The 14,804-nt window shown below is 38.2% G+C and overlaps 2 protein-coding genes across 2 annotated transcripts in view; one reads left to right on the top strand and one right to left on the bottom strand.

The window, feature by feature from the left end:
- The window catches only part of LOC134789730 (cholinesterase), a 28,262-nt gene extending 26,436 nt beyond the window's left edge, over nucleotides 1-1,826 (top strand). The window contains exon 15 of the mRNA XM_063760363.1: nucleotides 1,626-1,826. Coding sequence (XP_063616433.1) covers nucleotides 1,626-1,811 — 186 coding nt within the window. The 3' untranslated portion in view covers nucleotides 1,812-1,826. The remainder of the gene's footprint in view (nucleotides 1-1,625) is intronic.
- A 3,539-nt stretch (nucleotides 1,827-5,365) lies between these two features.
- The window catches only part of LOC134789692 (armadillo repeat-containing protein 3-like), a 41,948-nt gene continuing 32,509 nt past the window's right edge, over nucleotides 5,366-14,804 (bottom strand). Inside the window, exons 14-16 of the mRNA XM_063760298.1 lie at nucleotides 7,761-7,838; nucleotides 7,356-7,448; nucleotides 5,366-6,669 (exon numbers count right to left, since the gene is read on the bottom strand). Coding sequence (XP_063616368.1) covers nucleotides 6,472-6,669; nucleotides 7,356-7,448; nucleotides 7,761-7,838 — 369 coding nt within the window. The 3' untranslated portion in view covers nucleotides 5,366-6,471. The remainder of the gene's footprint in view (nucleotides 6,670-7,355; nucleotides 7,449-7,760; nucleotides 7,839-14,804) is intronic.

The raw sequence follows: 14,804 nt of genomic DNA, 5'->3' as shown, positions 1-14,804 counted from the left end.
TTATTTTTTTTTTTCATTTACTGGCGACTGAGCGCTGTTTCTGACTACTGTTGTGATCTGTTTTTGACTACTGGTATTAAATATGCTCTCTGCTTTAGCGATCGAGTCAGCAAGTGTATACTGTTGTTAGAATAGTCGCAAATGTTGTTGGACGGATTTACTCCTCTGACGGATTTGGCCACATTGACCTTAATAGTTTTGTTTTTCACATTTTTCCTTCAAATATAAATTTATTTTTCAGTGTGAAAAAGAAATGTTTTGTAATGTTCAATTCGAGCGCTTTCAAATGATATCCTACTCGACCTAGTAACTATAGACTTGTAAATTTTGCCCTCTCTTTATATTGGGCATTTTCCATAATTATTAAAAATTCATAAACAAATAATCATTCCAAATTTTAAATCGATAGCTTCCGTAGTTCTCGATATATTTAGCGATGTGACATACGGACGGACAGACGGACAGAGTCGCACCATGAGGGTTCCTTTTGTACTTTTTTGGTACGGAACCCTAAAAAGGACATCAACGGGACGAGAAGTCATATACCGACAAACAGACATAATTTGCGGGTTTTATTTCATTAATCACCATATACTTAAAAGTACCTACTTTTACTAGGTATTAGGTACACAATTACAAGCACAATGAAGAGCAGAATTTTTTCATATGAAGAATTCTATGATATGGCGCCTGGCCATTTGTATAAGACGTAATTTTCATAGTTAATTGAACTTAACAGATTAATCGTGAAAAGGTAACAAATTAAACGTAAAAGGTACTAAATCCTGGCGTAATAACAATAGTTGTAGCGTAGCGTTTTTTCTTAAAAACGAAATCGATACGGTGGAAAATTACAGCGCCTGCAAAATTGTAATAGCAATGTAAAGTGTAAAATGAGTAAAACTCGGAAACCACAAATAAAATGGCTCAATTTATAATTGAATATGAAAGTACTAAAAAGGTACTAAAATTTGGCTTTTATAGAATTTATCAATAATCGCGGGATCATTGCGTAATAAAATACACCCGCCATTCTGACTGTCAGAATGGCGGGTGTAATGTTTTTTGGTAATAACTTTTAATACCGTGAGGTACTAATTTTTGTAAAGGAGGTACCAAATAGTACAAATTAGGTACTAAAATATGGTATGCTTTTTGTTTATTTTTATTTAGGTACACCCGCGATCCTGACTCTCACCTTGTCGGTGGCAAGCATACGGCTCGCCTAAATGCTTAAAACATTTTGCTACCTCATTTCTCCACCCATATAAGTCACTGCGGAGAAGCGTACAGATTATATCAGTAACAAATATATAACAAGAAATGACTGTCCGGTGTTTCAGAGCGTTGAATTCACCGAGGCGAAACTTTCCATTATTTCAGAAAATTGCGATTTCGTTGGCTCAGTTTAATCGGTCGACAGGCCCGCATGCGGGGTACGAGAGATTTCCATAACGTAAGTTATATGGTTCGCATTCGGGGAACCATGTTTATTGGTCAACGGGGCCCGCATGCGGGGTACGGGTTATTTTTATAAGGCATGCTATTACGAATTTCCCCAGTCGTACCGCTGTATCGTATCGACCAATAAAACTGAGTCTTTAACACTTTTTTTTTATCCACAGACGTCCCAGCCGGCGACGCTGGCCACGTTATCGACTAGGCCGCCGTCAGCCGCGTCCACAGGCTCCGCCCTGTCCCTGAAGGAGGGCCTCGTCTCCAGCTCGCCCGCGCCCGCGCCCGCGCCGCCGCTGCCCCGAGCGCGCTCCAGGACGCAGATCGTGAAGGGAGTGCCGCAAACCACCGTTTAAACCAGCGGAAAATTAAAAAAATTCAGGCGCAAAAGGTTATCGTCCATAGAAAATTAGAATTTCGCGCCTTTTTCTGATGACAAAGTTGTTTGATATAATATAACGGACTGACTTCGTAACGAGCCGGTAGGGAGCGTGCATGAACTGTAGACGGCAGCACGGAAGCCCCCTATTCATTGGCGCGAAGCATTATGTCGAATTTGCATTTTTAGATTCAAGCCACTAGATGGCAGACCTAGACACTAGATGGGCGTAGAGGAAAGCTTAGAAGCGTGAATTGTTTTCGCTTTCGATTCAAGTCACGAGATGGCAGCCCCTCCAACACGCACTGTCTATATTTCGTGCACACACAAATTACATCGGCTATGAGCCACACACCGCTCTGCCCTCGTTGTGTGAATGTGTCAAAATTGCACCGAAAAACCAATTGTTTGAAATTAAAGCAATTATTTCCTTTTAGTTAAATTTTGTTAGATAGAAGAGTTTTTTTTATATTTTCAAGTTTTATCTTCAAGCCATGATTGTATTTATCTCAAACTCTTAATATTTCCTGTACTCATTAATATTTTACGATAAGTTATAATTTTCTTGCTTTTTAGTGTAGTAAATGAAGCAAGTTGTTGTATGGAGACCCATGCATTAATTTCTCAGTCGATGAAATTTAGCTTGGTTATTGTATAGTATGAGACGAGACTAACATATAAATATCCAAAAAAAAAACACTCCTAAGTTAGGTAAAAACACAAATCTGATTATATATTGAACCGAGTAATTCCTCAGTCCAAAATAATTTTACAAAATAAGTTATTTGTATCAGTATGTGATACTAGAAAAAAATCTAAAACTTTTGTCAAACATGAGAATATTTTTTTATGAGAATTCCCTTTTTTGACGCTCATTTTCATCGGAAAATTGCTCTGTCATTTTTTTCTTCTTATATGATCTTAGAATATAATTTAGCGCAGTGGGTAAAGAAATCAAAAAAAAAATGCGTACCCAAATGTATGTATTATAGAACTATTAAAAACTGAGAGTGGAATTTTTTAGATTTTCATTTTGTAGGTATAAAACGGCAATTAAATGGCATTCCAGTGTAAAAATTAGGCTGAGCACTTTTCCGGTCCAGGACACGCCAAAAAATTATATTTTATTAATACTGGTATTTCTGCTGGGATATTTTTTTTGATATTTCATATATTGTTGCAATACGTAACATGAATATGTCTGGTGAAGAAAGTTTCAACGGAGCATTTTTCCGTAAAAAGATATTAACGATTTAAGACTTTAGGTATTTACTTTAATTCTATTATTATTATTCTTTAGAAATTTATACAATACTTTTTATTTATTGATACTTTATCATACTGTAAAGTTTTTTCTGGCTGAGGAATTACTGCGGGGTCCACTACCTTTATTTACTACACTATTTCTATTATTTGTTTTTCTTGCTTGTTTTGTTTTTGTAATACCACCGTTAATAGTTTAAGCATCATTATGAGCCAGTTTGTACCTTAACAATATTTATGACAGTATTAACCAGCATTCCATATCGCAATTCACAGTTATTATTTTACAGTACATATGGTACTAATTTACCGCACTAGTGCGATAATTAGCACATTACGTAACTATGTCGAAAATTTAAATGTACTATTTAAGCATGCTGAGTTATTATATTGGATTTGATAATCAATATGACTGTTTTACGTAAAACGATGACTGATAAAACTTATAACATAATAATGCATACGAAATTCAAAATACGAGTTACATAAGATAGTTGTCGAAATTGCTTTTTCAGTACATATGGTCCTATTTTCCCGCACTAGTGCGTAAAATAGCACTTTTCGTGCGTATGTCAAAAGTTTAAAGGCCATATGTACTGTAAAATGTACGATACACGTGCCAATAGGTAATTCCTCTTTTCCGCACTTGTATCGTAAATAACTATTTTGATAGCTTAAAATGCTCTGTCAGTCCAATTTTATCACTGGTAGGGACACTATGTATACAGTAAAATTGCCTTACTTACTCAAAATTCAAAATAAATATAAACTTACTTGTGAGTTTCGTTACATTTTATACTAAATTACAGAGCAATTAGCGTAAACACCATATCACAAAATACTCCATAACGTAACGTCTCTTTTAAAATGATGAGAAATAACATAATCTAATTTAGTGCCTTGGATTAGTTGGACTATATACTATGCGTAAAGAAATATGTTTATAATTATAAGTTAAATTTTACTAAGTATTTAACATGTTACCTTAAAGGTAAAGTTAGCCATAAGAACTTTATTATGATAAACTTACATTTGCAATATGCAGCTTACTACTTATTTTTCACGTATTAAATAGTAATAATAGTATTAGCCACACAGAACAATAGGCAGAGGTAGCGTCGCTAAGAATATAGTCTGTATGTTTAGGTATTTAAATAAAAGTAAACAAACAATTTGCACATTTTCGGGTAGTTATAACATTTATTGGTTAACCGACCAATTACAAAACCGCCTAGATAATTTACTCAACGACCTCACTTAACCTACACAGAACCTACATTATTTGATCGTGTAATGTTTCATCTTAAGGAGCCATTTGAGGGTAGACTGATTACTTTTATTAAAATACCTAAAGATACAGAGTATACAATTAGTACACTGATTTCATTACGAGCTTATTTTGTAGTGTTTATAGTCGAAATTTTCTGAGGTGATTTTTATGCTTAAACCTTAATTTGTTAACAAAACTTTTTGTTTCTTTTATGCATAGCAGTCAGTTCCCGTCTTCGGCACGTGCGGAAAGCAACAATGTCGTTTAAAAAGCAACTGTACTCGTATCGTGATAGTATTAAGGTTTACATTTATGTAACAGCTCATTCGGAGATAACACGTTTGGGTGACGTAGAACGGTCGGTCGGCCACATTATGATTTATGACGGAGTCAGTATTAGTAGTAACCGCTGCATAAAAGAAACAATTATTTTTGTGTAACAGATTATGCGGTTAAGCCAAAAAAATCACTACACACACGACACGCACACATTCTTAAATCGAGAAGAATGACTCAATCCTAAAAAGTGTGTATGTGTGCGTGCGAAATCGGCTTGCTATGTCACAACCTTTTAGCGACTTTTCCTGTGTTATTTAAATATGAAAAGACATTTTTTTATAATATAATTAAGGTTTAATGTTTGTGATCGTCTGTCCGTCCATTTTGTGCAATCGTGTGTTATTTGTAATGTGCCTTGAAAGGTAGGTAGGTATTTAGTTATTTATTATCAATCTATCTTGTATAGTTGGATGCTGATAAGCAATAATGTGTCAACCCACATTAATTTTTCAATAAGATGTCAACTCAAAAAATTGACGCTTAAAGTTGACATTTTATTGCAAAATGGATGTGGGATGACTCATTTTTGCTAAACACCATCCAGTTAGGTAAGTACTTTACACGAAATTAAAAGAATGATGATATGTGTTATGTTTTATTATTTAAACGAAATAAACTATAAACGAAATGAATGTTATATACAAAAAAAACCCAGGGAAGGAAGGATGGTTTATAGTTTAAATAGTTGTGACTAGTTGTAAAAAAAAACACAATGTAAAATATTTTCATAGGAAAGTTATTTAATTTGTTCTTAGAGGATGTTTTACTATACTGTCAAATAATATACTTTCCACTTTTTTTATTTGACCACATTTTTCTTCTTGATAACGAGCAACAATGAAACATGCAATAATGAGCTAGATGACAAGTTTTTATCAATTGTAATTTTGTAATAGGGAATACAAATTTATTTCATAATTAAAATAAAACAAACAACATAAAACTAATTAAAAACGAAACTTAAATATAAATATAAACGAAAGAAGTATAAAATGAATAATTTTTTTAATTGTATTTATTTAAATCGAGCATCGGCTTATAAAAGCTTTGAAACATACAAAAATTAAAATAGAAACTTAAAATTGATATTGTATTAAGTACTAAGATATTAATCAATTTAAAGGAGACGTCAAAAATAAAAGAATGAAAATTAAGAAATTAATCAAATATGATTAATACAAAATTTCGAATAAATTCGATAAGACCTAATACTTTGATCAATGATATCAGTCGATCCGGTTGGTTTTTAGAATAGGTATATTATCATTTCCGTATTATATTTTTAGCGCACAATTTATTGTGATAAATTGCTCATTTACTAACTAGATTTTGTTATAAAATTCAACATTTGTGTCATCCCAATTAATCTGTATGAGGATGTTATCGGTTGTAGGGAATCGTCCTTCCGGGACATTCATTATAGTTAGACCAAGAGAAGTCTGCAGCGATTTTGATAGCCCACGCAGTGCAAGTGTTATTTATACGTTATAATTTTATAAAAGTTTGACGTTTCAAATAACACTTGGACTGCGTGGGCTATCAAAATCTATGCAGACTTTTCTTGATCTAACTCTAATTTCGTTTTTACAATAAAATGACAGTCGTTTTCCGTTAACATTTTCGTTTCGAAGATTATTTAGCGACTCTCCGGCTGACAGAGTAGGTAAGCATCCCGTTACCGCGCGCGCTTTATAAATTAAAACTGGGTTGCGAAGGGTCAACATTTCGAGATGTTTTTGGGTAACATTCTCATTTATAAGATTATCTATCGAGTCTCCGGCTTGCAGAAGCATGGCATAGCCGCGTGCGACGTATAAAGGGGCTGCGAAGGATCACACCCGCACACACGTCTCGCGTCCACCCCCCCTCGCGGCAATAGCCGCCCCTGTTTCACCATCAGGTCCACCACGTAGTTGGCGCGCAGTAAGCCTGCAGGGTAGTTCTCTTGTTTCATATTGTTGTCCTGAAACATTTACTTGTTAGCTCTGGGTAATTGTACAGTCAGCTGCAGATAGCTTAGTTGACCCCCCCTGCAAACATATTTCTATGCATGGTGTGTGAGTTATCTCTGCAGCTAACTGTACATTTAACTGTAGTTGCAGTTCGCAGCATCGGGTAGTTAATGTATTGAAGGAACTCCAGAGGACCTGATATACCTCCTTGCGGTATTCCCGTATAATATGTGCATGCAGACAATGCAGACTCACATGTTCATTTGTTATATGAATAATTCTTGCGTTATTCGGACAATTAATATTATATTTATATAATACATTTATTTATTTATTGATATGAATTTAGACGTAAATCATCATTCCACGTGGACGGTACGAAGTCAAGTCTGGATTCGTGGTATTTTAACCCTTTATGAGGCATAAGGGTTTCAGAAATTATGCAAAATTAAACCCTATTACTTTGAAATAAAGTTCAAAATCAGATGGGAAATATATTCTCTCTGCCTTATGAAGGCTTAACCCTTTTGTGCTGAGCATTCCGACTGAACGTCTACACACCTTCGCTTAGGAGTTTTTTGTTTGGCTAAAAGGTACGGTTCTACGGTTACCCGGCATCGCAGCCATAATGTGTGTGTGTGTGTGTGTTTTTTTTTAATTAAAGTAATACTACGATTTTCTTTTCTGTTCATATTACCGGATCCAGCTCAGGAACGGCGACTTCGCACCACGCATGCGCGCTGCTTCGCCTGTGTAGCGCACACGGCAAGCCGATACGGTCAGCCAACACCTGAAATAGCACTTGGGTTTACAACTTTTGTCACTCGGTGTCATGGTTACGGTTGCCTGTGTCACTCTGTATATCCTGGTTTTATGGCACTTAAATTGAAAATTACTTGTCCTCTCACCTTTTGACCATCAAACCAAATTGCACCCGTCAAACCGTAGGCCATTTTCGGGTAATTCGGTAACTCAGAAACAAATGAACTTGAAAATGGTACTTTCATTTTAAGATTTTGAAGTAGGGACATAATTATTTCCATTGAATTTTAATTTTAAAATACTGCTTTTTAGCTTAGCAGGGCAGTGTGGATGCACCTACCTTGTATAAAACTGCTCTCTCCAACGCGCCACCGCAGCGGACCCATCCCAGGCCTATCACACAAGAATCCAGGTCATTCTGAAACATAAAACGGCCTTAGAACAAAGTCAATAGATTTTATTTATGAGTGAACGGAACGTACGCGAGAGAGAAGGACGGCAAGAGGTGCGATAGGAACGGTAAGAACGATTTGAAATATTTGAATGGTGACCGAGCGCGCATGCAAAAAGGTTAAATAAAATACTTAAAAGTCGATTTAACCGGATAATTTTATTATTATTTTATAATATAATATATTTGAAATACCCTGAAAAAAACAAATAAATAGTTTTTATTCAGATGCGGGTTTGGAGCTCTGAGAACAGCTAGATCACAACACTACAATACCTACGGGTGTCCTTCTGAATCCCTAACAACGTTTGTCCTAAAGTCACTTGCCCTAACTGGTTTGTCCTAATGGGCACATGCCCTAACGATCAATTGTCATAATGATTATTTTCCATAATGTAATGTTTAGCCTAAGACTCATTTGTTCTAAGCATTTGTACCATAACTATCAAGATCCTTAATGTTTTTTACCATATTCTTCGAAATCCCTAACAATGTTTGGCATAAAATAACATGCTCTGTTTTGACCTAATGGCTATTGCCCTAATGCTCAATTGTTATAGCAGTTGATCTTTTCCTATTGATCAATTATCATAACAATTACTTTCCATAATGAATAAACGTACATAAACGAACTGTTGCCGCAAAAGTGGGTTAGGTTAGGTTAGAACTGTGACCCTCGCAAAAACGAACTGCTGCCACAAAAGTGGGTTAGGTTAGGTTAGAACTGCGATCCTTGCAAAAAAGAACTGTTGCCACAAATGTGGGTTAGGTTAGGTTAGAATTATGATCCTCGCAAAAACGAACTGCTGTCACAAAAGTGGGTTAGGTTAGGTTAGAACTGTGTGTTAGGTTACGTTATTTTTAACGTTTATATTTATCAATTTTACCAATTATTTATTTTCAATAGTCTTATTTAGTTAATTATTTATGGTTTACACTAGTAACATTTATGGTTTATTTCTGGCAACATCGCTATAACGTGATTGGTTGATGTCTTGGCGGGCGAATAATATCGTTCAACGATTGGTTGACGTCATCGATATCACGCGATGTCGTCCACCAATCGCGAGGCTCTATTTTCCCGCCATATTGGCAACGGTTCTTGGTCGGGAGTTGATCAAACTCGTGCATTCTGTTTGGAGCGTTCGTGGAAATAGGTAGCTTATTAGGAGTGACGTGCTCACGGCTGTGGGTAACCTAGGTTGCCTAGGCTTGCTAGCTAGCTAAGTTAATTAATTGATGTGTAAACGAATGTTGAGTTTAAGTGTCTAGAGTAATAAATTAAATGGATGTTGAGTTTAAGCGTCTAGAGTATTAAACAAGTGAATGTAATCAAGTAGTTGAAATAAACATTGCTAATCTAACCGTTTGGAGTTTTCCTTTGTTCCGGTGCCTAGTAGTTGGTCGTTCATATTTCAGAAGTGACAAGAACAGTTAAAACGTAAGTACACGCCCCAATAGTAAGCTATTTTTGTGCGAAGTGATTTCAAGTGAACGTTATTTATTTAAAAGTTAACGATAAAGTTTAAGTATTACCTAGTGATGTTATTTTAAAATCTCAACAGTGGTTATTGCTATAATATACTGTTAACAGTTTAAATTTAACAAACAATTTCTTTGTTAATGCTATTTAGTGTTCATATCATTTTACGATAGAAAGTGGGTAGTATTTTCGTTCGATTACTTATTTTATCGATTGAAATTAAGCCTAGTGATACTATACCTTATTTATATAGCTGAAGTTACAGTAGTTAATACATCAATCGGGTTCGAATCCCGGACAACAATGGAACAGATTAAATTGTAATCCAGTGAACGTTAACGCCTTTCTATATTTAATAGCATTGTTGGAGCAAAGAACTTGTGTAACGTAATGATATTTCAAGTAAGTAGTGTTGTGATTTATTTATATGAACCGTTATTGCTTTGATCATTCGTTTCCTTAATTAATGGGATATTTTACCTTAAACTTAGTAGTTTGCTTCTTTATGTCTATAAGATTCTAAAATCCTCTGACGTGAGATTTCAGACTATGTCAGAGCCGCCAGACCGACGAAGGCTCGTGGCTCCGAGACGAAGAGATGCACACTCGAACGCGACCCGGAGCCGTAGTTGCCTGCGAAGCCGAAGCAACAGTCGACACCGGCCGGATCGGGACGTGGATCTGGGACGCGAGCGACTACGGATGCTGGAGGAAGAAGTACGGCGTGAGCGCAATCGCGTACGTGCTGCCGAAGACCTACGAGAATCATCGCGGCGCGCCAGCTCACCTCAAGCGGCCAGCCGTCATCGAAGCATCCCCGTGTCAGCGAGGGGCCAGGATGAGGAGCGTCGAGCTGAGCGCGGATCACGACAGCCTGACACCGAAGAACGGATTAACAGGTCACGTAGCCCTTCCTTTTCAAAGAATGATTTACTCGATATATTTAAAAATCTGCGAGACGGTCTAGCATCGTTGCCCGTGAACCAAGGCGCACCCCAACCATTACAGAAAATCGATCATAACAATATATTGCCAAGTTTTGATCCTTCATCAAAAAATCAGAGGATGGATGGAGAGGATGGTGGACTCATGGTTGAAGAAGGTGAACGAGTGCGCCTCGGTGTACGGGTGGGATGAAAGAACAACTACGCATTTTGCTATGCAGAAACTTCAAGGTTTGGCCAAAACATGGTATGAGAGTCTGAATAGTATTTTGTTTCCATGGGCCGAGTGGCAAGATAGGATAGGATGGAGGATATGATTAGGAGGAAGAGTAGGTACAATGAGTCCATAGAGGTGTACTATTATGAGAAGTTGAGTCTGGTGAATCGATGCGAGATAGTAGATGCCCGCGCAGCTGAGTGCATAATACATGGTATTACGGACAAGACACTTTTAAGTCCGGGGCTTTGGCACTACGTTGTACCCATCCCGACCAGCTCTTACAGTATTTGATCAGTAATAGGGATTATAATCAAACCAACCAATCTGATCGATCGAATGTTAGGAATATGACTAAGTCATAAGTTATTTATTTGCGAAAGATAGGGTATATATAGGATGTTACATCAGTTAGTCAAAACACAGCAAATCCTAAATCTGATAGATAGCAATAGATCAACCAACGGTACAGGGTGTTACAACTGCAAAGAAAGGGGTCATAGTTTCCTGCACTGCCCTAAGCCGCTGCTTAAATCGCGATGTAATAAAATCGGCCACACTGTGGAGAAATGTTTCTCTAAGTCAGATGAGAAAGTGCAAGCAAATACTAGCGGTACAGTGCAGAAAACTATGCGAATTAAGGACAGCATAGACATGGTGGACTCTCCAGGCTCTAAATATTATACAGATATCAAAGTCGACAGTGCTGAGTTGAGGGCGTTCATAGATTTCGAAAGCGACGCTACGCTCATAAGGGAAACAACTGCTAGTAGATTAGGTCTGTTACATAATATTCCTCAGATCTTGAAGGGATTTGGTAATGGTTTAGTCCAATCGCTAGGGAATCTAAGTCTCGATATGAACGTCGATGGGGTAGAAGCTAAAGTACCTTTCAAGGTTGTGAGTGATCATTAAATAAATAAATAAATAAAATAAATAAATTAATTGCAAAAATAAAGTAATAAATTGCAATTCTTTGATGTAGGGAAGGAGCTGCCTACTTCAGAGCTTGTTGATAATAGCGATGCATTGTTGATGTTTTACCCAGCTAGGACAATTGAAATTTATGGAGCTGCTTCTGTCATGGTACAAGCTAAGCCGGCTTTCAACGACGAGGTTCTTTTGAAAAATTGTGTAGCAGGAAAGCCGAACGAGCAGTATTTCATTAGCGGCGGGTTTCATCGAGCGATAAATGGATACATTAATGTACTTGTCGTGCCATGTTCAGAATCTTGTCGCATCCCGGCTAAGCTTATCTTCTGTCGTGCAGAAATTGTCAACGTTGTGAAGCGGGTAGTGGATGTTCCGCAGGGTGAGACTCGTATTCGGCAGGCGCTAGATGAAAGTCAGGTGAACGTGGGCAGAGGTGTACCAGCTGACGTAAGACGGAACCTGATGGAGCTGTTGGCGAAATATCAGCATTGTTTTGCTACTTCCTTGAGAGACCCAGGCTGTACAGGCATCACTGAAATGAGTATAGAACTTAATAGTCAGCGTCCAGTAGTTTATCGTCCATACAGGTGGTCACACCACGAACGGGAGGTGCGGTCGATGGTTGGAGATATGTTAGACGCCTGTGTGATTCGAGAATCGACTTCAGATTACGCGAGTCCTATTCTACTTGTGCGTAAAAAGGATGGTTCCTCAAGGATGTGCGTTGACTACCGTATGCTTAATTCAGTAACCATTAAAGAGCGGTACCCAATGCCCATTATTGAGGATGAAATAGCGCGTCTCGCTGGTCAATCTTGTTTCATAATTCTTGATCTCGCGTCTGGCTATTACCAGGTGCCGATCTCTGAGCAGAGCAAACATCTGACGTCATTAGTTACGCCGGACGGCCAATACGAATTCAATCGTGTGCCGTTCGGCCTAGCGAATGCTCCGGCAGTTTTTCAACGGATGATAAACACGATACTTGGTCCGGCGCGATTTAGTAAGGCGACCGCGTACATTGATGATGTACTTATTTTTGGAAAGGACTTTGCTCAGTGTCTAGAACGCCTTGAAGAGGTGCTGCAAATGTTTGAACAGGCGAATCTGACATTGAATCTGTCGAAATACGAGTTTTTGTGTGACAAGGTTGATTATCTTGGCTACGAAATTAGCGCTAGTGGTATCCGGCCTGGTGAAAAGAAGATTTTGACCGTAGTCAATTTCCCTCGTCCCCAGAATGTTCATAATGTGAGACTGTTCCTAGGCCTAGACAGTTACTTTCGCAAATTTATAGAGAATTTTGCTCAAATTTCGTCTCCTCTTAGCAAGCTATTGAAAAAGGATGCAGTCTGGCAGTGGAGTGACGAACAGGAACGAGCATTTTAGTCTAAAGTCGATTTTGGTTAATAGGCTGGTTCTTGCTATTTACGATCTTTCTGTAACGAACGCAAGGTAATGAGAACTTTCACCCAGTGGCATTTTAGTCGGCAAACTTCTCCCGAGGAGAAAAACTTCCACTCTTACGAGTTGGAAACACTAGCGGTAGTGTGTTCCCTTCGTAAGTTTAGAGTCTATTTACTTGGGAAGGAACTTAATATTATAACCAACTGCAGTGCATTGCGCTTCACATTTTCAAAGCGTGATCTGATACCAAGGATAGCACGCTGGTGGCTAACCCTTCAGGAATTTGATTGTACTGTCGAGTATAGGGCTGGAGTAAAAATGAGTCACGTTGACGCGTTATCTCGAAATCCGGTTGAGCCGTCAGAATGTCTCGAGGATCAGTTTCCGGTGGTACGTAGGTTGCCCTGAAAGTTTCGGGAATTGGAAAAAATACGCGTTTAAATGAAATAAAAGTACTTTTATTGTTTTTCAAAGTATTCTCCTTTGTGTTTAATGCACTTTTTCATTCTCTGAAACCAGTTTTCAAAACAGTTATTGAACTCTGAACTGGGGGTTGACGAAATGGCCATTTTATAAGCGTGGACTGCTTCTTCCGCGGTCTGAAAACGCTGACCACGCAACCGATTCTTTATTTTCGGGAAAGTAAAAAAATCGTTGGGACTTAGGTCGGGGCTGTACGGAGGATGGTCCAGTAATTCGACTTTTTCGCCCTTCAGATAGTCGTTTGTTTTCTGAGCAGTATGAGGGCTGGCATTATCATGGTGTAGTATAATACGGCGGTTAGGGTTATTTTTTCGCAGTTCAGCAAAAACAATCGGTAAACAAACGCCTATATACCAATCGGCATTGACAGTTCTTCGATCTTCAAGAGCAATAGTCGCCACGTGACCCGATTTGGAGACAAACGTGGCTACCATTTTTTTGATCGTGCTGCGAGAACGAACAACTTTTGTTGGCTTCGGCTCGTCTTCGTAAACCCATACTCGAGATTGGTTTTTGGATTCAGGCTCATATGCGTAAATCCATGACTCGTCACCTGACACAATACTAAAAACGGCAGTTGAGCTTCCTCCATTAAATCTTTTTAGGGTTTTGTGGCACCAATTGACACGGACCGTTTTCTGGTCGTCAGATAACAAGTGAGGAATCCACCGGGAAAACAACTTCCGCACGCCCAACTCTTGCTGTAAAATAACTTGTACCTGACTCATTCCAATGCCTAAAGTCTCCTGAATTTCCCGATATGTAACATGCCTATCTTCTTTTATCAGTTGGCGAACAACATCGATGTTTTGATCGGTAACGGCAGTTTTCGGTCGACCCTCACGTACGTCATCCGCAAGAGACACACGGCCACGTTGAAATTCCGAATACCACCTGTATATTGTCGTCTTCGAAGGTGCTTCACTACTAAAAGCAATAGTCAATCGGTCTCCACATTGTTGTTGTGTTAATCCACTTTTAAAGTCATAATAAATCATTGCTCTAAAACTAGAACTAGAAACCCTGACCGGCTCGTTAGTGACAGAGGTAGTTGTTTTACCTCGCACGCGTTCAAACGGTTTTGCTTAGATAAAGGAATAAAACATGTTTTAAATGCGGTCGCTAGCCCCAGGTCTAATGGCCAAGTTGAGCGGTATAACCGCACAGTTTTAGACTCTCTCAAGGCACGAAGCGTTAAACATGGCGAGAAAAGTTGGGATACGCATTTGGGACGCATTCAGTGGGGTCTGAATAACACCATTCAGAAAACTATAGGTAGGAAGCCGTCGGAAGTGATGCTCGGAACTCTTATGAATAGCGAAATTAACCCCATGCTCAATGATGTCGTTTTAGATAGCCGTGAAAATGATGATTTGTGTGAAATACGTGACAGTGTTAAGGCTAGGATAGATCAGGAGCAGGCTAAACAAAAAGAGAGGTATGATTTGGGAAGGACACCTTCACGT

The sequence above is a fragment of the Cydia splendana genome, chromosome 4 (genome assembly GCF_910591565.1).
Source record: "Cydia splendana chromosome 4, ilCydSple1.2, whole genome shotgun sequence".
NCBI lineage: Eukaryota > Metazoa > Arthropoda > Insecta > Lepidoptera > Tortricidae > Cydia > Cydia splendana.
This window is presented reverse-complemented; position numbering and strand designations above follow the sequence as displayed.